This window comes from Branchiostoma lanceolatum, chromosome 1, assembly GCF_035083965.1.
Source record: "Branchiostoma lanceolatum isolate klBraLanc5 chromosome 1, klBraLanc5.hap2, whole genome shotgun sequence".
Taxonomy (NCBI): domain Eukaryota; kingdom Metazoa; phylum Chordata; class Leptocardii; order Amphioxiformes; family Branchiostomatidae; genus Branchiostoma; species Branchiostoma lanceolatum.
Window position 1 is genome coordinate 23,137,566 of NC_089722.1, and position 24,272 is coordinate 23,161,837.

General features: G+C 40.2%; 2 protein-coding genes and 1 long non-coding RNA gene across 5 annotated transcripts; 1 reads left to right on the forward strand and 2 right to left on the reverse strand.

Annotated features, from left to right (window-relative positions):
- The first annotated feature begins 177 nt into the window (after window positions 1–177).
- Window positions 178–8,712, forward strand: LOC136442335 (TBCC domain-containing protein 1-like). 3 transcript variants are annotated; one of them, XM_066439136.1, is made up of 19 exons: window positions 178–270; window positions 1,231–1,409; window positions 1,558–1,619; window positions 1,795–1,857; window positions 2,018–2,091; window positions 2,316–2,415; window positions 2,649–2,712; window positions 3,007–3,082; window positions 3,204–3,294; window positions 3,497–3,563; window positions 3,729–3,849; window positions 4,085–4,163; window positions 4,437–4,485; window positions 4,681–4,760; window positions 5,035–5,157; window positions 5,602–5,807; window positions 6,445–6,539; window positions 6,904–7,053; window positions 7,395–8,712. In XM_066439136.1, exons 2-19 carry the CDS (start codon window positions 1,290–1,292, stop codon window positions 7,485–7,487), a joined length of 1,713 nt encoding a protein of 570 aa, XP_066295233.1. In that variant the 5' UTR covers window positions 178–270; window positions 1,231–1,289; the 3' UTR covers window positions 7,488–8,712. The 3 variants fall into 3 exon arrangements, with proteins under 3 accessions (XP_066295233.1, XP_066295248.1, XP_066295240.1); XM_066439151.1 differs by having other exon boundaries at window positions 5,602–5,777; XM_066439143.1 differs by having other exon boundaries at window positions 200–270; window positions 1,237–1,409.
- Window positions 8,713–9,082: 370 nt separating this feature from the next.
- On the reverse strand, window positions 9,083–21,858 carry LOC136448011 (cartilage oligomeric matrix protein-like). Its single transcript, XM_066447173.1, has 25 exons — window positions 21,840–21,858; window positions 21,663–21,785; window positions 21,292–21,420; window positions 20,569–20,691; window positions 20,330–20,452; window positions 20,048–20,161; window positions 17,416–17,571; window positions 16,522–16,602; window positions 15,693–16,199; window positions 15,110–15,274; window positions 14,877–14,941; window positions 14,389–14,499; window positions 14,184–14,291; window positions 13,793–13,952; window positions 13,524–13,642; window positions 13,338–13,390; window positions 13,061–13,146; window positions 12,687–12,782; window positions 12,269–12,444; window positions 12,032–12,080; window positions 11,463–11,635; window positions 10,542–10,616; window positions 10,094–10,191; window positions 9,736–9,875; window positions 9,083–9,280 (listed from the first exon to the last, which is right to left on the reverse strand). The coding sequence occupies exons 1-25, from the start codon at window positions 21,856–21,858 to the stop codon at window positions 9,261–9,263; spliced, it is 3,069 nt and encodes a 1,022-aa protein (XP_066303270.1). The 3' UTR covers window positions 9,083–9,260.
- A 19-nt stretch (window positions 21,859–21,877) lies between these two features.
- Window positions 21,878–23,173, reverse strand: LOC136428031 (uncharacterized). Its single transcript, XR_010754566.1, has 3 exons — window positions 23,051–23,173; window positions 22,720–22,833; window positions 21,878–22,000 (listed from the first exon to the last, which is right to left on the reverse strand). It is a non-coding gene; the product is annotated as an uncharacterized lncRNA (long non-coding RNA).
- Window positions 23,174–24,272: the final 1,099 nt, after the last annotated feature.

Below are 24,272 nucleotides of genomic sequence, written 5' to 3' on the forward strand. Positions count from 1 at the left end.
GAGAAAACGATTATTTCAAAAAACATGACCAATTGTGGCAGTTTAAACCTCGATTCTGTTCTAATAGTACTACCAAAAATTACAGTAATTATCAAAATTTCAATATGTCGGTCAAACATTAACACAACTTTTGTTCTTGTTATCTTATCGGAAATCTTACCTAATTATTGACTGTTGCGCTTTGCAGCAGTGCTAGTTGGGCGCTGTGCATGCCGGGAGTTAATATTGATTTGGCGCGCTTCCGGATTCCTGCGCGCTCAGAAGGGTCAGGTAAATATCGTTTGTTTTTCCTCAAATTCTCGACCTAACGTAGCATCTAATAGGCAGATCATAGTATTGGAAAATGCAACTAGCCTTCCACGTTTTGTTCTGCTAAGAAATAGTTTCGACTCGCGTCGGGTTGCATAGTTTTGACTCGACAACATGATGTTCCTGTTCCGTGATATATGATATTTGCTCACCTGAGCTAAGGTGAGTCGATCTGAAATATGCCAAGTAATGAAATATTTGAAAGTATTATAAATTATCCAGCAACAGAAATAAACAGATATGACAACAATTGAAGTAAAAGTTATCAATTCCAACGAAGGAGGTCTATAACGAAGTGTTTTTCAAATTAGTGTAGAGTAACAAGTGTCATGGATTTGGCTGTCAGTATAGGTCAATGTCAACATGCAAGCTTGACCTTTACACGTTTTCAAGCTTGACCTGTCTATCTTACAGATTCAAGATCACTGATTTATGCCTATAATAACTGAAAATGTTGATATGACATAATTTGTGTGACTTTGTGTACAGAGCCTATGTTTTTGGTGTGTGTTTGTTTGGGTTGGTGTGTGTTTGTCGTTATTTGAATGTCAGTAGAGTGACAGGGAGTGAATGGAAAGATAACTGCAAAGCTCAGACTTGCCTGAGAGGCAGGATGTGCAGGTCAGCGGTGGTAGAACTAGTCATTAATCAGACTTGTTAAGGTTGTATTCTGGTGTATTTATCATTAATTTAGACAGCTGTAGACAACTAAGTCGTCCCAAACAGAACCAGACTGTCGACTGTAAATATGGACCAAGGACATTATATAGGATGTCCTTGGTTGGACCAATGCATTGTCGATCTTACAAATTCAACATCACTACTTTTTCTTAGAATAATTGAAAATTGTCTAAATGACATTTGTGATATTCAGTGTGTTATCTATGATGTATTTGATTAATTATTACCTTTCTCTCATAGTTGTAGACAACTAAGTCTGCACAGACAGAACCACAGTGTCTGCTGTAAAGGTTGGACCAATGCATCATGGAGGGGGGAAGCAGGCAGGGGGGTCAGAGACGCTGCAGCTGTGGGTGAGGCCTGAGCCCTTCACCCTGGGGGTGCTCCCCCTCCCCCCGCATCCTAAACTCGGGCTACATGTGAGTAGTTTTTTTTTGTAACAACATGGCAAATCATTAAAATTTTTACCAATGACATTTGACAGGTGCTTAGAAAGGGGATTGGGTGGAATGAATAGATGTTTTACCTTTATTGCAAATCTGATGAATTATTATCATTATTTTTCAGTACCTTAAGAAAATTTCTGTATATGCCAAAACCAAAGGGAAGCAAGGATTTCCTAGACTTAGGTGAGTTCTCATGCACTTTTTGACCATCTTTTCTTCTTTTTAATGTTTACAGACCACATAGTATATTGTCATTATGTACAGTTGAAAAAAAAAAAAAACTAAGAGATTCTCTAGCAACAGTGAAAGTCATATCAGTTATCACATCGTTGTTTTGTTCCCTCTACTTTCCCCCAAGCTATGCTGTATGGAAACATGTTGCATGCAACAAGCTCCAGCTGTCAGAGGATCTGGCTTGGGTGTAAGTAAATTTGTCATGATGATTGATGGTACATTTGTACTTGCGGTTCCTTCTCATTTCTGTATGCGCATAATTAGATGACGATTCAAATGCCCAAGTTGATACGATTTCAAAATGTTGTTTAGCATATATAGATGTTTGTTTCTTTGTTTGTTTTCAGGTATTTTGAGACATATGATCTCCTGAGTCATCCTAGCGGAGAAGATCGAAGTGAACAAGAAGGTGGCAGTCCAGGTCAGTGTGATGGTTGCAGCTTTGAATGTGTAATTAAGTCAATTAAAAACAACAAAAAAAGCATCTAATTACCAGGTAACCTGGTAGTATAGTACAACTTAATGTTAAAACTTCTACACAAGGACTACTAAAGCTTTTGTCTGCAAACTATATGTTCTTGACTTTCTAGTCTCTATTGTATGACAGGTGTAATAGAATTCTTCTTGTTTTCCGTCTATATTTAGGAAGGAAAAGTGTGGAGACTTTCAAGTTCCTGCTGTTCCTATACATCCAACAGTCCAACAAAATCTCACTCAGAGATTCCTCACTGGTCACAGGAGAAGAGTATCCTTTTTACAATCTGTCACATTACTGTAGGACTTGAATTTTAATCATGCAAGAAGTAACCTTCCATTGGTGTTGCACACCTCATCTATACTTTGGAAGTGCAAGTTGCATGTTGAGTTTGAAAGTTAATTGAATTGGTTGTTGAATAAGTTATGAAGACTATTACATGAATGTCCTAGTCACTTAAAGCTTGTGCGATAGTGATGTTCCTTGACCGGAGCTCCCTTCAGATGGCCAACTCGTTCTCGATCTCCCTCCCCTGACCCAGACGGAAGAACATCCCATGGGCCAAAGGTAGGTCTTTACATCCATATAGGCTCAGTTTTCATTGTCACTCCTGACGGAAAAAACATAAATCTTAATGCTATGGAGTTTCTATATGCTTTGTAACCTTTGATGTTATTCTCTTTATTTATAAGAGAGAGTTTTGAAAGATTGATTTGTACTTCCTTTCTTTCTGGACTGGGTTTTTCCTTGATTTTGCACCAGTTATGTATACTGATACTTCAGTTGCTGCGATCTACACCAATGGCTTGATTCTGTACATCACAAAAATTAGTATTTTTTTAATTCTCTTCACCCCTTTAGGGCCTGGATGAACAGAACCACCTGCTGTTTGTTATAAACCACCTGGATGAGATGATGGGACTTCTGGTCGAGCCAGGTCAGTCATAAATACTTCATTAGATACTGATAGGTTGATTTTTTATGTGTTCTTTTTTCATGGAAGTAATCATTTTGAAATTTGTACAGTTCATACATTTTCTTCCTTCCTTCCTTCACAGATCAGTATGGTGATGGGGTACATGACCAGTTACTGTCAGTAGAAGCTGTGCAGGCCCTGGGCTTTGTTATAGAAGGCTCAAGTAATGGCAAGTAAGTACCGAATACCCCATCTGTTTTCCTATTGTGTAAACCAAAATTGCAATTTGATCGGATGTTGTGTTAAACTGTGGCCTTCTGTGATCCATATGGGGACTAAGATATAGAAGATGTTTATATGAACTCTTAAGACATTTTCCCTCAAGGCCCCCTGTATAACAAATGGTGATTTCTAACTTGGTAACCTTTTCTACAGACAAGTAAAGCCGGTCCATACCATTGCAATGCAGCATGGGGTACAGCAGCAAAGTGGTTACTCCAAGGTGAGATTTCAAATAATGCAGACACCTGATCTACATCTTTTTTAAAGCTATGCAATGCCATATCCTATGGCTTCACTAATTCAAGACTTCTACTTTTACCTGTTATAGAAGAAAATGCAAACCTGAAGAGAGTCTTATAGCATGTTTTTAACATCTTCCCCCCAGATATCCCAAAGCTTCTCATTCCGAAGTCTCCAAACGTGGGTAAGGAAGCATCTGGGTGCAAACCTGTTTGGCATCACAGCCTGTATAGCTACAGGAAGACGGCTGTCATGGACTAAACCAGGTAGGCTAATACTTTTGTGTTTTTTTTTTACGTTGTGTACTTTAGACAGTGACATGCATCTAGTAAACATCAAGCAGATCTTCCTGGTTTCTCTTTTCTCTGGATTCTGAGTTGCAGTCCCTCTATGCATGGACAAGAAGGATTATGATAATTCAGTTTATGAAGGTCTAAAGATACCCTCTAGTGAGTTGAATATAACAATGTACTCACTGATGTTATCCCTTCACTTCCCCAGTTGAACAGGATGGAAGGACAGAGAGCAGCCCGGGAAAGAGAGGACGAGTAGCCACCAATGCACACATAGCCTCTAAACAGTCAGTATCTGTTGTGACTGTTCTTGATTTATAGACTTAAATGCAGTTTCTGCTCAAAGGAAACATCTACATGTATCGAAAGTATTACATACTTAGCAACGTATCTTCTACTTTAGATGATGACTATATTTTCTTTAATCCTTTTCCTGGTTACTTCTGCAGTATCCAATACATATTTTTGGTGAATAGATGGTAGGAGGTACAATATATGGTAGGTATAAGGTTGATTAGACAAGATAAACACCCTTAAATCACTTTCTATTTTCCTTCCAGAAACAAGGTGTTGATTCTGTCTCAGGTGTGCAAGCAGACTGTTTCCCAGGTAACTTTGATAAGTTTCATAAAAACGTATCCTAAAGATAAACATTATAGTTTTATATTACTAAAGGCAGATGTGTATGAATCTCCAAATAATAATGTCCCGCAACTTGGTACATATCAGAAGTCTCCAGCACACTAATCAAGCATCTGTGATGAAATTTTCACTGACATAACAAAAGGAAATGTCTTTCTTCAGAGTTCAGAGGTGGTGAGTGAAGCCCACATCAAGATCCACAGATGTCACTTCTCCTTCATCTACCTGTTGTCTCCACTCAGGTGAGTACAGGTGGAGGTCTCACCTGTTGGTCTATCATATGTTGTGCACACATTAAAGATTAGATGTTCCTCAGCATTTGGACTGAATTTTTTTGTCTATTGTTTCTTGGGATATTCTGTAATTGCACTATGAAAATTTTACAAATTTTGTTTTTGGGTTGCAAAAAGATTGTTGGATGGTTGGTGATTTAGTAATTAGGACAATTGAGTTTTTGGAGAGACAATGTTTTTTCTGTTAATGAATTACTGAGTGCCTTTTTTTCTTTCTTTTCAGATCTGTTAGTATAGAGAAGTGTAAGCACACCACAGTAGTGCTGGGCCCGGTGGCGACCTTTATCAACGTTGTGGGGTGTGAGCACACAACTATCATAGCTGTCTGTCGCAGAATCAGTGTCAGGTCTGTCAGTGTGGCATTACTAGTCTAGGTTATAGTGTGTTGAATTTTGTATTTACAGTGATCAGGTAAGATATAGTGAGTTTCTGAATGCACAGTCATAGTTCATTTGTTGGTTGCTTTTGTTGGTTTTGTTTTTTAAGTGTTTTGCTGGGCTTAGTCAAAAGCACTTGGCTTTCAAGCTGCTTTCCTCACATGACAATTTTTAAAGATGTGTAATATTCAATAAGCAATCAGCAATACCCTTATATTGTTTTGCCTTTGTTTGAGGTCAACACGACTTTCATAGAAAAATCTAAAGATATTGCCCTCGAAAGTCATTCCCTTACCATTTGGCACAAGACCTTCATTTTACAGATTTGTACATTAAAAGTGTTTTCTCCTCTTGACAAATCTTGCTATTCTTGCTTAGATAATAGAGTAATAATATTGCATTTCTGTTCACAGTTCTTCAACCCTTTGTACATTTCACACGTTGACCCCGTCTCAACCTCTGGTGTTCGGTGGTAACGACAGCTTGACCTTTGGCCCCTACCACACCCACTATCCTCAGCTAGAAAATCACATGACTCAGGTGGGGCTAGGCACAGAGTCCAACTTCTGGGACCAGCCTCTAGCGCTAGGTAAGGTAGCGCTAGGAAAAGTAAAGCTAGGTAAGGATCCAAGTTATTATCGATCGGTGAACTAACAAGTGTGGTGAGCACCTGTTTCTTCACTAATACACTGACCTGACTCAGTTCTTATTGTCTTGTTGGAAGCTTTTTTTGTTTGTCTCTAATTCTGTTACTGAGCACAGTTATACTCACAAGCATGTTATATAAGTGTCTACTGTGTCTTTGTGGTCAAGCTTTGCATGGTTTTGTCGCTAACATTTGGCATTATTTTAACTTTCTTTTAATTTATCACACTGACCAGTTGTTACAAAAATACCATATTCCCTAATTTCAAGAAATATACAATTGTAAATGCAAAGCCAATCAGTAATGTGATACAAATGAAATCATGAATTTGATTTGTAAACTTTCAGCTTGCTAAGGTAGCTGTTTGGCATGAAATATGCATTGGTTATGAAGGGAGAAGGTTATAAGTGGAAACATGATTTTGGTCATGATCTGAATTTTCTTAAACACCTTTGCAGTGCCCAAGCTTGGGATGCAAGTTTATCTTTTTTATTGGTTCAGCATGGAACATGTAGTTACATGCCAGAGTTGCCCAACTAGCGAGAGGCTATTTTAAAGCATAACCTTTCAAGAAGAATACTAGTAAGTCAATGCTTTTGTCCATCTCCAGGCCCAGACAGTCAGGAAGTCCCTGTGTTTGAGATCATGAATCCTAAAGACTTCTATGTCTTTGTCACCCCATTTGACATGGAGGGAGATACGAAGGTGAGCCATGAGACTTTCACACAAACATCATTGGAACATAAAGACAAGTTGGACTTGATCTGTCTTAAAATTTACAGTTGTGAAACAGTGTTTAATGATTTTGTGAAATCTTGTTTGAAACCATATTTGTTCCTAGAACAGCTGCATAGGTGGAATGTCCAATACCTGTGGCTGAAAGTCTTGTCCATATTGCTTGCTATTTACAGTGTACTTCTAACATTAGCAAATCTTGTTCTTGTAATATTGTGTAATTGTCATGTTGCCCAGAACAGTTGACTTTAAGATGAAGAACAAAATTGTCCTAAACGCTGGATAAAGTTGTGTTTGTTTCATCAGTATTTCATCCTAATCCTTTTTCCCACAGGAGATCCCAGGTGGTCTGCCTGAGGAGTATGAGCGTGCACTGCACCACCGTGAGAGGGACGTCAAGAGATGGCAGCGCACTGTGAAGGAGGCAGGGCTCAGCAAGGAACAGAAGAAACAGTTTCAGAGCATCGTGGAAGCCAAGTTTCAGGTGAATGGAATTTTGGTAACTTTCTAAATTTAAAGGAAAGGTCAGTAGCAGGGCTGTCTCCAGGACCCGTCCCTTTGTCCTGGGACGGAAATTCGCTTATTAGGACGGACAAAGATTCACACCATGAAATTGATGAAAATGTATCATTTTAAAGCTTAAAATGACAGACTTAAAAACAAAAATCAATATGATGGGGTCCTGAACAATAAGTGGGACATAAAATATTTCAAGCTGGAGACAGCCCTGGTCAGTAGAAAGATTACTAGCCTGTAGAGATTGGTGTTGAATCACACTACATGTACTTTTGGATTCATGACTAACTTTCATGCTTCTCTCTGTAGGCTTGGCTGGCAGAGACAGGTAACAAGAGGCAGCTTGATGGCCTGGTGCCTTCCTCCCCCACCCACAGGGCAGCAATGGACAGTCCCAGATGACCACCCACCCATCCACCTGGCATCAATGGACAGTCCCTATAACACAGATGTTAAAAATGTATTCCTTATTATCGTTGTGTGAGTCGATGTTAGGGATGAAGAAGATGTTTTGTTACAAGGGTTGCCAGAGAAGGTTCATAGGTTGGAAAAGTGAGACAAAATGAACGTTCAGAAAGAAGTTGTATTCATACTCTTCTCTATCATAGACCACCGTCTGTATTGTCAGGTCGTAATTGATAATCATTCTAAGGTTATGTCTTTTGGCAGCTAGGAAAAAGTATTTAGATATGTTGCACAGACAAAAGCATTATCCGAATGTCAGGAAATTATTACTTAAAATCTTTTACAACAGATGTCTTTGTTCCTTGCTCAATGTGCCATTCCTTGGAAAACGCCTTGCCATGATACAAGCAATATTCTTTCAGCTTACCGAAACCAAAAAATCCTGCAGAAATTTTGAGCTTGCCATAATGCTTAAGAAGAAAGCTAAAATCTTGTGAAGACCTTCTTCTGAGAATCCATGCCAGTAACGTCATTGTATATGTTGTATTTTTGTTGTTGAGGGTTGTAAGGTGAATGTATTCTGTGACAGTGTATTGCACCATACTAAGGTGGATTTGCGACTCAAATCATTTGTGCAATTATGCATTGTGTGATGTACTTTTGCCATGTATTAAATTTCTCCTAGTTTTGAAGTTAACGTCCAAAGATACGAGTAGAACTTTCTGGTGCGAGGATGTTGATACATGGTGATAGATCTAGAGCTTTATGTGCCAATCTGTAGATAAAGTCAGAGTATATTTCAAACTATGGAGTGAATTGCCATTTTATGCTTATTCCTCTCCCAGAAAATTAGATAAAATGAACTATCAAGATCTAGAGTCAAAAATATTTCACATTTATTTGGGATAAATGTTGATGATTGTTTCATCTGTATGCTAAGATGTCCGCAGTTTTATTGACACTTAAGTTTTAATAGTTCATTAATTCAGTTGTAGGAAACAGATTTTGTGTGTTCAATGTAAACGTAAAACTTACACTAAGTAGATCCTTGTTGCAACAAAATGTGATCTACTCACTGTGATCTGAAATTAGCAAGTAAAAAGCAGCTAGAAAAATATTGCAAGACAATGTTGTAAACTATAATGATGTCTTAACACCTCATCATATATCAAGACATAAATCTAGATATAGCAACAAATAAAGTATTGAATCACTGTCTGTTGCTGTGCCTGTATAAGACATTCTTTCTTTTTATCAACTGTTAACACAGACCAAAAAAACATATGTTCTTCCTGATACAAGATACAGGTAATAAAGCCTGCATCCTTCTGGATGAAATGTTCCCTGTCCTTGGTGCTGAAGTAGCTCCATTCCTTCCTCAGGAGTCTCCAGTACACCTAGCATATTTATACCGCCCGCCTGCAGAACTACAGTACAGTGGTGTTCTGTCACCAAGTTTGTTTGGCCATATAGCATGTGCTGTAAGTCATCAACATTGAACACGTATTTTCACATCTAGAGACATCACAATCACACCACAAGGTAAGCAAGCCCAAACTTATTTTGCAGATGTTCTTTATTTAGTACTTTCTTGAGTATATTCTGTATTTTCTTGATAAGTATATGAGCATACGCTGTTACATATATTTCGAACTGAATTTACTTTATGGAGTGCATCAATTATCATTAATGTTTATCAGAAAAGATTGAGAAAGCCGGCGATAGAAGTCACAGCTTCCATTGTGTTTCTGTCGAGATGCTTGTCTCCAGTTAGGCGGACGGAGTGTTGCCTGCAAGAAAACAGCAACAAGCAGTAAGCATGTATATTGCATTTCTGAGGCCTATCAATTTCCAAAGCACTTATGGTTTTAATCGCACATAGGTACCTCGGAAAAATAGAATTCTGAGGACCACATATATCCAGAGTAGTATACCCAGTGAACTATCAGTGAGAGGAAAATATTTTGCACGTTAAGTATTAAAAAAATCATTTGGTTACAAAAATCCTAACAACCTGATGTAACGTTTCCGGATAAAATGCCTGTTTAAAGAATCAGTTATGATTCTTATTCCTCTTTCGGAAGAGACGTAAAATGGGGGTCCTGTATTCGAGGAGGTGCACGAGCGCGTTACAACAGCCTCATTACTCTGAAATGGGTACCTACCTGCTGTGATAACACAACCTAGTGAATTATTGTTATTATTATTATAAGAAATCTGACTTTAGCCTTTGGGTATTTCTTACCATCGCACTCGGTGACGAGATGAGACCAGATGACGTTCTCCTGGGAGTAACAGTACACCCCGAGACGGCCTCCGCGGAGAGAGGCGTCCAGAACGTCACCTGAGTCAACCACAAGGCGACTGCCTTCGTACAAGTGGAACCTGGAGGGACAGTGATAGAGATAACATACTTTTATTCTAGCATTGGTTTGGAAAGGAAACAGGGAATTACGTCCTAACGGTTTTAAAATGATAAGATGTAAGCCATCTGAGCTTGGCTATGTGTTCAGTGCTACAGTAGAGACTAAATATTGTTGCTTTCCTATATCCACAGTTTCAACACGACACAAGTCACAGTACGATTATGTACTACAGGTTACCTGATGAGTCCGATGTCCACCCGGTGCCTCAGCTCCCAGCGGTAGGCGGTGTTGTAGCGCCAACCCTCTTTGCTAGGATCCTCCCATAGCAGCTGGGTCTGGAGTTGGTATACAGACATGTGTAGTCAGACCGAATTGCAGTTCATGTTAAACGTTACTAATTTTGACTGTAATATCAATTTGGTACAGGAATTTCACTACTTCCTTTCAAGAAAGGCAATTATCACTAGAAAAGTTGCTTTTGCATTCAAGTACATTTAAGTATAATCGATCGTCAGTGAATCGAATGATAGAGTCAAACATAAGCTGTAGGCTTACCCACTACAAAGGTTTGCTGCACACAAAATCACCATTTATTTGGCAGTTGCGCTTTTCACGCTCTGTGTGCTTTTTTGTTACCTTTTACAGGTTTATGCAGTAATGGCATATGCAGTATAACAAAACTCACCTGTCCCGGAACTTCCACACCCTTCCATAGAGCCAGTGATAGGTCCTGACCGGGTCCAGTTATCGAGTTCACCAACTAGTAAACAAACAGTTTAAACCTCTTAAGGCAAAATGAGTCTAATAAGCTCTTCGCTAGTGTCACAACGTTTATAATACATATGGCCTACAGAAAATATTTTAGTGTTTTATCAACAACTAGTACCATATGATCAATTTGGTAAGTCATAGGAAATAATGTTGTGTTTCCAGTTACACCAGAAAGAAAACTGCTGACCCAAGCTTTTTTTGGTGGACCACTTGTAAGGAATATAAAATGTCAATCTGACATCTGGTGATGAAAATTCAAAATAGCACCCTAGTAGCCATGCAATTTTTACAGACTTCCTGTATCTAACATTCTTTTAACAGATTGAGGCTCCAGGCAGTTCATGTCTTTGTTCAGTTAATTGATATCATTGTGCTTGTAAAATGCATATCTCTACAATTACAACATCACCAGTCCTGATACGTTTCAGTTTTACATCGTTAAACTATATTTGTTGGATCATTTCGGCGGAAATCTAAAAAAAGAAGAAGAGATTCCCTATCTACCGATCCTTAGTTTTTCAGTACAGTAACCGGAAGCACAACATTATTTTCTTAGGCCTTAGCAGCATGATTAACTAAAATAAACCATTTAAAAGATTTCCAAAATCACTGTTCTCCTGCCCCAATGGCAGTGCCTCATTGACAATGTGTACATGTATACATACACCGGAGGGACAATGGCTTTCTATATTTTCCACGTCACCTTGTGAAACAGCTGAATAGCTAGCTGCCATGGGCCCAGTTTTCCACTTACAGTTTAGGGCAGTTTACACTAGGGCCATTCCAAGACACGGGAGAGAATATCTCTCCTTCTGCTATGAAAACAAACTCCCACCTTCAGCTGTACCCCAGCCTGTCCACCACTCCCGTCCCCTGCCTGTTTCCAGGACACCAGGTAGAAGCGAGAGTTGCTCTGATAGCTGAAGACGAAACCCACGAAGTCGTCATCAACCTGGCTGTTCACAAAGAAGGTTCCTCGGTAGTCCACACTGCCGAAGGTTGCTATGCCTGTTACACGTATGGGTCCGGATTAAAAACACAGAAATATTTTAAAAACTCAGCATTACCACCAATCACAAGCATTGATTCCTACTGCTTATTCAGCCATACGGTCATAAGCTTATCTGAATAAAGACTAAAACTGGGCATTAATGATCGATCAATAATCCACGCCAATAACCAGGCAATAATGTACATTTTAAGAGTAATGAGATTTTGAGATTGAAACTTAGTTAAAGCGATGCCCGGCTTTATCCTCGCACCGGTCTTCAGTACCTGAAAAAGCTGAGATTGATTTAGCTAATACCTGTATACTAAATTTACAGTGTTTTCATAGAATTAACAAAAAAAAGCAGCGCACACACTTTCAACCAAAATTTTTTTCAAAAATCGTAGTAAACTCACCAATGATGATTCCAGGATCACTGTTTAGTTTTTGCGTAATCTCAGCACCCTGTTAAAGAATCGAAGAAGACTTGAGATATACACGTTGTGTCTTTCATACATGTTTTGATGTACGTCAGTGTGAATATTAGACATCCAGGTCACGTGAAAGAATAGTAAGATTGAGTCTGTACTATGGGATTACTGAATTATAATCCCATGTGTATTATTCAGTTTTTGTGCCACGGAAGAGTGTACCTCGTTCAGGAACTCCCAGTGTGGTGGGTTGTTTGAGTTGACTCCCCCGAGGTTGATGGTTCGGTAGTCCCTGAAGTCCGTGCTGCTGATCATGTTGTTTTCAGGGCACACGTCATCAGCGTCTATCACCCCGTCCATGTCGAAATCAGGTGCGCAGGCATCTCCGATACCATCACCTGGGAAATATTGAAGGTAAAATCTACGTTGCATTAAACAATACACATAGGCCTGTATCTAAGGATACGTATACCCAAAAATGTACGAGTGCATCTAAACATTGCTCACATTATCCTCATCGCTGTCGTTGTCGCGTTCCACTTTTTGTGACTTACTGCTTTACTGCGAAATGAATTAGGCACAGCATTTAACGTTTACTCGAAATGTACAAAAGATGCTGAAGTTGTAACAATATTTTTACCGTTAAAGTCTGCCTGGTCCCCATTGGACAGGAGACGGCAATTGTCGACGTCATCGAGTACTGTGTCGTTATCATCGTCATCGTCGCACTGGTCTCCTGCAGAGAGATAGTGGAATTCATTCACCATCATTTTAAAACGTTCCAACCGACAGCGTTCTTTACGTATTACTTTAATCTTAGTCAACGAAATCTCTGCATACTTGAATGGCACATCTTGGTCCTCACGAGAGGACATGTTTAGCATGTATACGGAAAAGAAATTATCAATTTCATAAATCAGATTAGACTGTTATCAGAAAGTTGCAAGGATTAGATATGAAGAAGGAACATTTTAGCAACAAATAGTGATGCAATAATAACCGACCACGCGTTACCTTGTCCATCATTATCCGTGTCCAGCTGAGCGCTGTTCGGCTCCATCCTGCAGTTATCCAGACTGTCAGGAAATCCATCAGCATCGCTAAACAGGGGAAACTGTGCTTTAGTACATCTGTGATAACGATAGTGAACCGGACCTAGTTTCTTCTAAGTGCCATATGGAACTGATTAGTTCCAGCTTCAGAAAGCTACCATGATTTGTCATAACAAAGTAGTAACAAGCGCGTGGATTGGTTTTCATCATTTCATGGCAAACGCAAAAGTAGCACTTACCTGTCAATGCCATTCGCACAAGCGTCTCCGATGTCATTTTGATCTGCATCGACCTAAGAAATCATGAATAAGTCAGACTTATCTAGGAATTTTTACATTTCAAGTTCTCCTTCTCAACGGAAATCGATGCATACAGAGCCTATATAAATGTTTAACAATAGAAACGAGTGCTAACGTTATAGCTACCTGATCTGCGTTTGGGACATTTGGGCAATTGTCGCAGGCGTCTCCAACCCCATCTCCATCCAGATCAGCCTGGTTTCCGTTGAGTTGCATCGGGCAGTTGTCCTGACTGTCCATAAGTCCTACAAATGATATACATCGTCTAGTTTGAATAGATGTTATTGTTTATCATTATCGCTCCAGTTCATACTACAAGCGGTCGAAGTACTATTCAAAATCGTTTTCGCAAGTGATTTGGAAAATTAATGAGCTTCATGAGATTTGTTCCTTACCGTCCCCATCGCTGTCCTGATCACACGTATCTCCCCACCCATCACTGTCAGTGTCCTGTTGGTCAGAGTTGATGTCCATCGGACAGTTGTCACAATCATCACCTACCCCATCTCCGTCTGTGTCCGTCTGGTCAAGGTTGGAATACAGTAGGCAGTTGTCCTGTAAAACAAAACAAAAAATTACATAACAAATTACATTTAACCATGGATCCATGTTATGGTATCTATGAAAGAAAACATTTCTTCAAAACTATTCAAACACCTTAAAGTACAGCCTATAATTTCAATATCTAAACGTCAAAGATATGTTATAGAAGACGCCAAACCTTTCCATATTTCATTAGATATCTTCGAAATTCATTTGTATTGTTATCATAATAATACTCTGTACCAATGTATTAAGGAAGCCGTCATTGTCTGCATCTTCATCACAAGCATCCCCCAACCCATCGTCATCAGTGTCCTCTTGTCCACTGTTTGGAGTCACTGGGCAGTTATCCTATTGAAAATAAAAGAAATGCAGAAATGTAACACCACTTTCAAGCGTACTTAGTCTTCATTTAGGGCGCCAAATTAAAGTTAAGAAAGAAAAATACCTGATGACAAGATGTGTCGTTACACTGCAAGGAGTCATCCGGGTAACCGTCTTGATCACTGTCAACTCCACAAGTCAGTCCGTCCTTGGTTCCGGCATATCCGACTTCACACTGGAATACAAAAGATCAGTAGGTAAACAGGTGTTTGCCGATGCTTGATTTTGGCTTAAAATCCAGTCGATGCAGCAAAGTACAAATTATAGGAATAACGATAAGTCTATTTGGAACCGGTGCAGTGGCCTTGAGGGTACAATGTTCGCCTTGCATACGGTAGGTCGTGAGTTCGATCCCTAGCCGAGTCATACCAAAGACTTTAAGAGTATGGTAGTTAAAAACACACCACTATCAGTGGACTAGCCTCCTGCTTGAGTGATTGCACAAAGTTGTGTGGCCCAAGGGCTACTGAAACGGAGATGGCCGCCGCCCTATGCACATTCTGTTGCGGGAGGACTTTAAATTTAATTTAACTAACTATTTGGAACTCTTACCTTACATGTCAGTTGTCTCTTGTCGTAAATGCAGCTGGAACAAGGACCAGAACTTCCTTGACAGACTGTGTAACATGGAAACATAATTTGAATGTCAAAAAAGTCTAAGGTACACTTAAAGATATAGATATATAATTCATTTTTCCATATCATCATAATAAACTCTTGTATTCAGTACAGTATACCTAAACGTCTATGATTTCTATGACTAAAAGTTAGGAAAATTTGCTTACCTAACATGCATTCGGACTGTTCCACGGATTTGGGAAATGCCGTCCACGTGTTCTGTGGGCAGGACTTGCAGTAGATTTGAGCAGGCTGGTCCTGGTACTGTCCAACAGGGCAGTCCTCACAGGTGTCGGTGGTGGTGTCGTGAAAGGTACCGTGGGGACAGTCAGCTGTAAGGGTGGAAAGCAGAAATGACAACACGAAGACAGATGTCATTGGTTATACTCTTCACCCTTGCAACCATATATTCCAATGAGTATCTCCGTTGAGTTTTAACCCTCAACATATTCCGTTACCGTAATGCTATGGTTATACCTAGTGCTGCCTGTTTTATGACTTGAGCACATGGTATGTGTAGAACTAGAGGTTTCCTTTCTTATATCTGGCTACTCATCAGTTATTTTCATCAACTTAGTTTAATCTCTGCGTTCAATGGCCTGGTTTCTTTTCATCAAATTATTGTCACACCGATCTGATTAATATTGAAAGTAAACTTCCTAAGGAAGAATTTCCCTGCATACGTGTATAGTGTATACAGAGTAGAAAACAATGACTTAGACATTAACCAAAATAAACAAAACTACTCACTGCAATATGCCTGAAAGTCGTCCTTGTATGTGAGCTGTCCGCCAGTGCAGTTAATGTCGATTTCTGCAAAGCCCATGTCAAATGATCCGGCCACAACTGGCTGTCCTCCAATGACCATGTTGAAGCCGTTTGACGACATTTTGTCGTCGATCTCGTAGTAGATGTCGTCCAAGGCGAACACAAGTTCGAACTGTTGGTTTTCGGTGACGTTGACTTGAGAAGTGGTGGCTACCACTTCAAAATGAATAGTGAAGCCGTTAGTAGCTGTGGTAACCTTCGGGCCAAGAGAGGACCCCCTCCTACCTTTGGTGCTTCTTGTTTGTCCTCCGCAGTCCAGTTCGACCGTCCCCAGCTGAGTGGAGATGTCTCCGGCGGCCTGACTAGACTGTAGTTGGCTGAAGAGCTGCTGGAAGTTGGCGATGATCTCTTGGATACTACTCTGACAGTCACCGCCGTAGAAGTAAAAGAGATCCCCTTTTACATGGGCTCTTCCGGGACGGTACCTACCTGAAAGTTGGCATTGATATGAATCTATATTATGTACGAGATGCTCTTATAAGATTTTGAACTTTATCATTGTGAACTAAAAAAAAAACGGGCAGATAAAATTGCATTTGCCCGTCGCAAGAATTCTTTTTACAATGATATGACAACTGTGAGGTGAGATTTAAAAACAATTCAAAGACTAGACGTCAAAACAATGATTTTCCGGATGGTTCTTCGATCTGATGATAATAAAACTAAAATTGTTAGCCATCCCATTCGCACGTTCACTACTCTGATCTAACGAAAATCCAAATGATACTATTAACGTTAGGACAATATTCACCTGTACAGTCTGGCCATGGACGAGAACTTGATGCAAGTGGTTGTGGGCCGTTTGAATGGCCAAACACAGCGCTCCAAACACCTACAACCAAACAGTAATCATCTTGTTTACGAATTTAGGGAGACGAGTTAATAATTGGTTTATATTATTTCACTACTACATGCACTTAGTACTAGTAAGTCAAAATTAGTATGTATTGATATGCGCACAGAGGAACTAACATATTAAGCTCTTCGGTGTGGACAGTTTTTTTTTTAACGAACTGGCTCAGTGCAAGGCCGTAGGGGGGCACTCATCTAAGCACTGAACTATTTCTTACTGTAGCAGCATCTCTTCACCCAAGGTCAGAAACATCAATGCTCGAGACAAGCATGACTTCACTGGCCCATTAGGAGAAGCAGGGGTTACGAAGGCTGCTCGGGAAATTCCCTACCCCATTTAGGCCGGAATATTTTTGATCCATTCACACCGGGGCATGTCCCTACTCTTTTTCGAAAAATTAAATGTGGTGGGTTCTTTTACGTGCTCAAGGTGTGACTCTCCTCGAACACGCGACCTCCATTTAACGTCCTATCCGAGGGACGTCCCTAACCCTAGATGAGCTAGGTACTCATTTACACCTGAGTTAATCGGGTATCAGGTATATAGCAATATGCTGCGGTTAATTTCCGCCCGTGAAGTCAATTTAAACATGGCAGCCGGTTCGAAGAACTGGAACATGATTTGTGACATATTCTATAACATCAGAAGGGTATATTTTGGACAAACGCCTTTGTTCATTCGATACGTAGTATGGTTGATTGTAATCAGGAACCGTTGTATTTTAGTGCCTTGGTTACATAAGCACTTTAGGTGTTCTACGTTTTAATATTGATAGTCTAAGCTCCAACATACCTTGTGCATTACATATGTAGGCATCAGCTGGACGACCTGTAAACTCCCTGTCCCCTTCACAGAACACTGTACACGTCATGGTGTCTGCTGTGACGTCAGAGTTTGTGCATACCTTTCCGCCATATTGAGGGGAATCAAAGTCTTCACTGCAAGGTGCTATTGATTACAACACAATTTGTTAATCAGCATTTTCATGTTTCTACGTAAAAGTTGTAATGATAGGGGACTTTACATATGATGGCCTATTATTGTCATTTCAAGACTATTAATATGTTATCATACTTAAAGTAGCATGTGATGAATATTTTGTTGTTACCTTCGTCGACGAAGTTTCGTCGAGAAGGTTATTCGTTGATGCTTGTCTGTGTGTCTGTTAGTGAACAGAATAAGTCGAGAACGCCTGGATGGTTTGTTGTCGTAGTTGGTGTGTCGGTGTGTATGTGGGAAATCTCAAGATGATTAGATTTTGGGCGAAGTGTTTTGCATAATTAACGAGAAAAGTGTAAAAATGTGTTATATTGTATGCTTAAGCGTGTGCTTAAGCTGGGACGTGTTGTGACTACATAATGATGAATGGCCTTGGAAAAAAACAAGCAGATGTGGGGTGCACTATGATGAAGGAAATGCTAAATGCTAAGGATGTCCTAATGCAGGTGTAGGTAGCTTTTTGAAAGGTGAATACACCTGTGTCCGTGTGTATGTGGGAAATCTCAAGATGATTAGATTTTGGGCGAAGTACTTTGCATGATTAACGAGAAAAGTGTAAAAATGTGTTATATTGTATGCTTAAGCATGTGCTTAAGCTGGGACGTGTTGTGACTACATAATGATGAATGGCCTTGGAAAAAAACAAGCAGATGTGGGGTGCACTATGATGAAGGAAATGCTAAATGCTAAGGATATCCTATTGCAGGTGTAGGTAGCTTTATGAAAGGTGAATACACCTGAATGTGTATTATGCTAATGATGACCTTATTTGCATAATCTATGCAGAAATTTCATATTCCCTTTAGGTACATGCTACAAATGTCATATTGGAGGTGTATGTAGCTGTAGGAAAGGTAAATACAAAGGCATGTGCATTATGCTTATGAGGATATCATTTGCATAATTTATGCAAAAAGTTATTTTCCATTACGTTAAATGCCGCGGACGTCATATTGGAGGTATGGGTATTTTAGGTAAAGTTGAATACAACGGAATATACCTTATGCTAATGAAGAGCTCATTTGCATATTCTATGCAGAAACCTATGTTTGCTTTACGATTAATGCTACGGATGTCATGTTAAAGGTGTAGGTCGCTTCAGGAAAGGTGAATGTACCTGAATGTGCATTATGATGAAGAGGACCTCATTTACATAATTTATGCAGCGATTTCATATTTCCCTTACAGCGTATGCTACAGATGTCATATCGGAGGTGTAGGTAGCTTCAGGAAAGGTGAATACAACAGAATGTGTGCCATGCTAGTGAGGGCCTCGTTTGCATAATTCATGCAGAGACTTCATATTTCCCTTACGGCATATGCCATAGATGTCATATTGGAGGTGTAGGTTGCTTTAGGATAAGTGAATAAAGCGGAATGTGGATCATGCTAATTAGGACCTCTTTTGCACATTTCATACAGAAACTTATCTTATATTTCCCTTATGCTAAATACTACGGAGGTCATATTTGAGGTGTAACGTTAGATACGTTTAGGAGAGGTGAATACACCTGAATGTGCATTATGCTATTTCGGACCTTATTTGCATAATTTATGCAGACACTTCATATTTTCGTAACGGTGCATGCTGCTAGAGACGTCATATTGGAGGTGTAGGTAGCTTTATGAAATTTGATTATATGTGGCAAACTGTATCTATCAGCTGGCTAACTCAGCTATTTTGCCAAGTTCTAATATCTCCAGCCACATCTGAAGCCTGTTAGATTAAGGTTACTGAATGCACTGAAACAAAACCCTACTATTCTCAATGTGGTAATATCCATGGAGGCCCTGTCACACATATAAACACCACTGACACTACCTCCTACACCACATTCCTACCTTACATAAAGTGCCCTCTGAAAACACCCTGACCAACTGCAGCTACAACAAGCATCACAACAACTTCGTCAGCTAGACATCTTCATACGCACCAAATACCTTTCACCCAATGACACTAGGTTGCAATAACCTTCGCCAATAAAAAAGCACAAAACACATTTAAAAACCTAACATGTCACCCCTCTTACCCACAACCTCACCCACTTCCCGACTGATTGTGAAAGATTACAACATTGTCATTTCACGTCAACCACCTACCTAAATCCAAAATAAAACACACTACCATCACAAACCGACAACATTTTGTACCCTGCACCAATTTTAAAAGGTTTCAATCCACATTACCATTATATATTTGCATCCTTCATAACATCCCACCCAACTACCAACCCATCCATTGACGAAGGTATGGGTTCGTGGAACTCTTTTTGTAAAATAGGATGTTGCTGGCAAAAACTTATGCAGCATTGGCAGTTGCCTCAACAAAACTAAGCATGTTCCTCCCCTCCTTCTCATGGTTCGTGTGGTCTGGAGAATATGTTTAATAATCGATGGTAACATATAGAAGCTCATGACAACTTACGTGTCTGGCATCTTTCCCCTTTGTACCCCGCAGGACACTGGCAGGAGAAGGTGCTGTCGCCATCTACACAGGTGCCGCCGTTGTCACATGCTCCAGTGAAACAATCATCCTCGACTAGATGAAACAATATCGACATGAATGTAATCTGAGTGTGTTAATGATCACTATTGTCGATTTTCGCAAACGTAGCAACTAACAAAGAACAAAGAAACAGACTCTAGTCCAAATACTGATGTCATGCATTTCTAACATTAGCGTAAACCTGTGCTGTTCTTATTATACCTGAGCAAGACTTCCCATCCTCACTTAGAGAGAAGCCATCGTCGCATCCACACGAGAACCCACCGTAGATGTTCAAACATTGCTGCTCACAGTCATGCAGGCTTTGGTCACACTCGTTTACATCTGAGAGTAATAGACAAGACGTTGTATCGTAATATTCATTGATGAGGCTTTGGATGTACCCATGTGAAAACAAGAGTTCACAATGATAATTCGTCATTTTATTGCAAGGACGTTACCTGAGCAAGTCTTCCCGTCAGCGTTGAGAAGAAAACCAATGTCACATCTACATGTAAAGCCGCCAACAATGTTCAGACACGTCTGCTCACAGTCATGTTGGGCTTCGTCACACTCGTTTATGTCTGATCGACAACAGAAAAAAGGCAACATAGTGAGTAATTTGTGATCGACAACGAATCGTGACGAGTAGTTTTACCATCACCACATTAGGTCGGAATATGTCTTTACGACTTAAGACAAAACCTAACATCCAATCCTTTGTTATATTGCAGTTGATATCAATTGTCCAGTTGATAATCAAAATTATGTATGATAGCGTAACAATGTAACTGAACGGCTGGCATTACCAACTTAAACCGTCACTCTGATGAACGTATCAGCGTGGAGTACGAGTGGCTATATTAACTCTTAAAACTATGGCGAAATGACAGGATATTTGGCCGATACCCCAAGGAGCGGATGTCCAATGTTTCAGAAGAGACACACCTCGAGCACACAAAAGAACCCACCACACTTATCGGAAAAGAGTAGGGGTCTTTCCTGGTTTTGAGTGGACCAAATAAATTCGCCCGGATATGCAACTTGTACTCTTCAGTATACCGGGCGTGTTACACCATGAGACGGTTTACCGGGTATGTGCTACAACCAAAACAGACACAGAGGGCAATCTATACTCCACAATAAATGGTAGGTGAGTTGGCTTAGTTAGTCTAATTTCTTACCAATACAAGAGACGCCGTCTGTATTAAGGTGGTACCCTGTCTGGCAGGAGCAACGGTAACTTCCATGCTGATTGGTGCAGGTTTGGTCACATGGTCCTCGTCCTCCGTTAGCCAGGCATTCATCTGTATCTGTAAAAAAATTGGGTAAATGACAATATATCATCCGCTGAAGATAATCTTTGTTGTGTATTCAGCGTATTCAATAATTCCATGAGCAAGAATGTTAGAAATGAATGAGATTTTCGTCATTAGATTTTTAGCTTCTCGTATTACAATTAATTGTCATCAGCTAGGTTAAGCCCCTTAGGAACATAATATATATCTTAATATATCGTGAGACGCTTTTTTCCTTACCAACACGGATACCTTACCTGAACAAGACTTCCCATCGTCATTCAGAGAGAACCCGTCATCACATCCACAAGAGAACCCACCGAAGGTGTTCAGACATCTTTGTTCACAGACATGTAGGCTTTGGTCACACTCGTTTACATCTAAAGAAACAGAGGAAGGAAGAGGTGGTATGTGTGATACTTAAGGGATTTTACTCTGTGAAAACGAGCTCATACTTTGTTCTTACCAATGCAGGAGACGCCGTCTGTATCCAGCTGGAATCCTGTCTGGCAGGAGCAGCGGTAACTGCCGTGCTGATTGGTGCAGATTTGGTCACATGGTCCTCGTCCACCGTTAGCCTGGCATTCATCCGTATCTGTGTTCAGGTAAGGAGATTGAAATGTTCTTCTTCATATCATTGCACCAGAAATACCAATACCTTTTCGGCGAAACGTGATGGCAAGAGCCATATGCATACCTTCAACACAATGATATTTCGCGAACTGCTATTCCAAACAACATCTAAAGAAACCATCCGTCCGAAATTTAAAGAAACCGTCCTTTTGAAATAAACATTTACCTACCTAACGTTACCTACCTAGTCCCTTGACCTCCAGGTCGTTGGGGGCACAAGGTAGACAGGCTGTCTCCAGGCTCGTCTGCATAGCAGTTAGCCTTTCGACCATTACATTACATTACCATTACTGCCACCATTACGGCTTCTAAGATAAAGCATACATTCTTGCAGAAAAGGAAGGCTTTATGAAATGTTCGTTAACTTTTATTTCTATGAGATTTTAAGACACTTACATTCTTTACAGTTCCCTATCAAAAAGTCTATCACAAAGTGTTTGTCACAAAACGCAACAACAGTTAGCAAATCATCATTTTTTGTCAGTGTACAAAGCAGTTATTTTTACAAATAAGCACAGTGGAGAAGACTGAAGTTATTTGACCTAGAATGATCATTAGGCCAATCGTGTGGTAGGTATATGACCCGACAAACATTTGTACTTTCAATACAATTACTGGAGGTTAGAAATAACAACTACTACAAAAATGCCAAAACCATAAACGATAGAGGCATAAACCAACCTGCCTGACAGTGGAGACCTGTCCATCCAAGTCGACAGTCACAGCGGTATGCGTTGTTAAGGTTTCGACAGGTTCCGCCGTTATGACAAGGAGAGCTGGAACATTCGTTGATATCTAACATAAAAACACTAGAATCAATTATTCTATTATAAAGAAAACAACAAACGAAAAGAGGAGTGGCGATCAGGCCTTTAATAGCAAGATTCAAATTAAAATTTACGACAGTGCGAGCAGTAAGAACGCCAGGACATGTGACTTAAGAATTAGGTGTGTTTACATTATTCAGCTGATGAAGTCTCTTGATTGTTAGGAAATATGACGATATACTTGCCGTCACATCGTGATCCAGACGGCTGGTACCCAGGTCGACAGGAACAAGTGTAGCTACCGGGTGTGTTTTGGCAGTAGTGGGCACAGCCGCCGTTGTCATTGGAACACTCATCGACATCTGAAGATTTTGTGCAGAAATCATGTTGATAATTATATTCAAAGTTGCGGCTGTGTTAAACATGGCAAAGGTACATAAAGCCCACAGATTTAAAAAATGGGGTTTGCATGTTTGTAACTCAGTAATGCATCCGGCTTTCTGATATTCATACAGTCAGATAAATACAATCATAGCACGCATATACATGTAGAAATTGCTACCACAGTTATGAATGCAGACTTTTGACGTCAATTATAATCTGTCAATTATGATATTCACCTAGATTGCATGAACTTCGTAGCTTGGTTGAAATCACAATCAGCAGAAAAGGAATTTCGCCAAAGGAAACGAAATTCCTGAAAGTGAAAGGAATAACATACCACATGGCACAACGTTCAGCTCGGCGTCTCCATGGACCCATTTCCGAACAGTTGCCCAATCAACCACTTTACCATGATGGTACATATCGACGTCTGCATACAGCTGTGATATCTCTGAGCCAGTCAATACATTGTTCCAGACGTTGAAGTTGGAAAGATCTCCTCTGAAAGCCTGGTTTGTATCAAATGAGCCCCCCATAGAATCTTGTTCCTGGCCAAGGACCCAAACACCACCTGGATCGATTGACCTTCCGACTCCATAGCTAGTACCCGAACCTACAACACGCCCGTCTGTGTACATCTTCCAATCACCGCTGGAACTCTTCCAGGTGAAGCAAACCAAGTGCCACATGCCATCCAACACATGGAGTTCCACCTCTCGGGTGCCAGAGTACTTTACATAGCCCTACAGGGGTGTAAATGTAAGACACACTTTGCTTTTGGTACAAATGCTAATACTTTAGGAATGATAAAACGCAAACTAACAATGATCTACAAACATACGTGCTTTTTAGCCGTCAAAATTACAGAAAAAAGCATTCGTGAAAAGTTTCATGCAATCAGCCGTAAAGACCCGGTTACACATAGCCGAACATGGCCTCCCGACTCTCCCCCGACCATGATAAGGAGTGATTCGGGACTCTAATCGGGAGCCAGGTCGGCCGGCGTTAGGCTGAGTCGGCTGGTATTCGACCGCGCCAGTTTAAAACATTCGGCTTTGGACGGAGGGTCTGGAATGGGTTGGC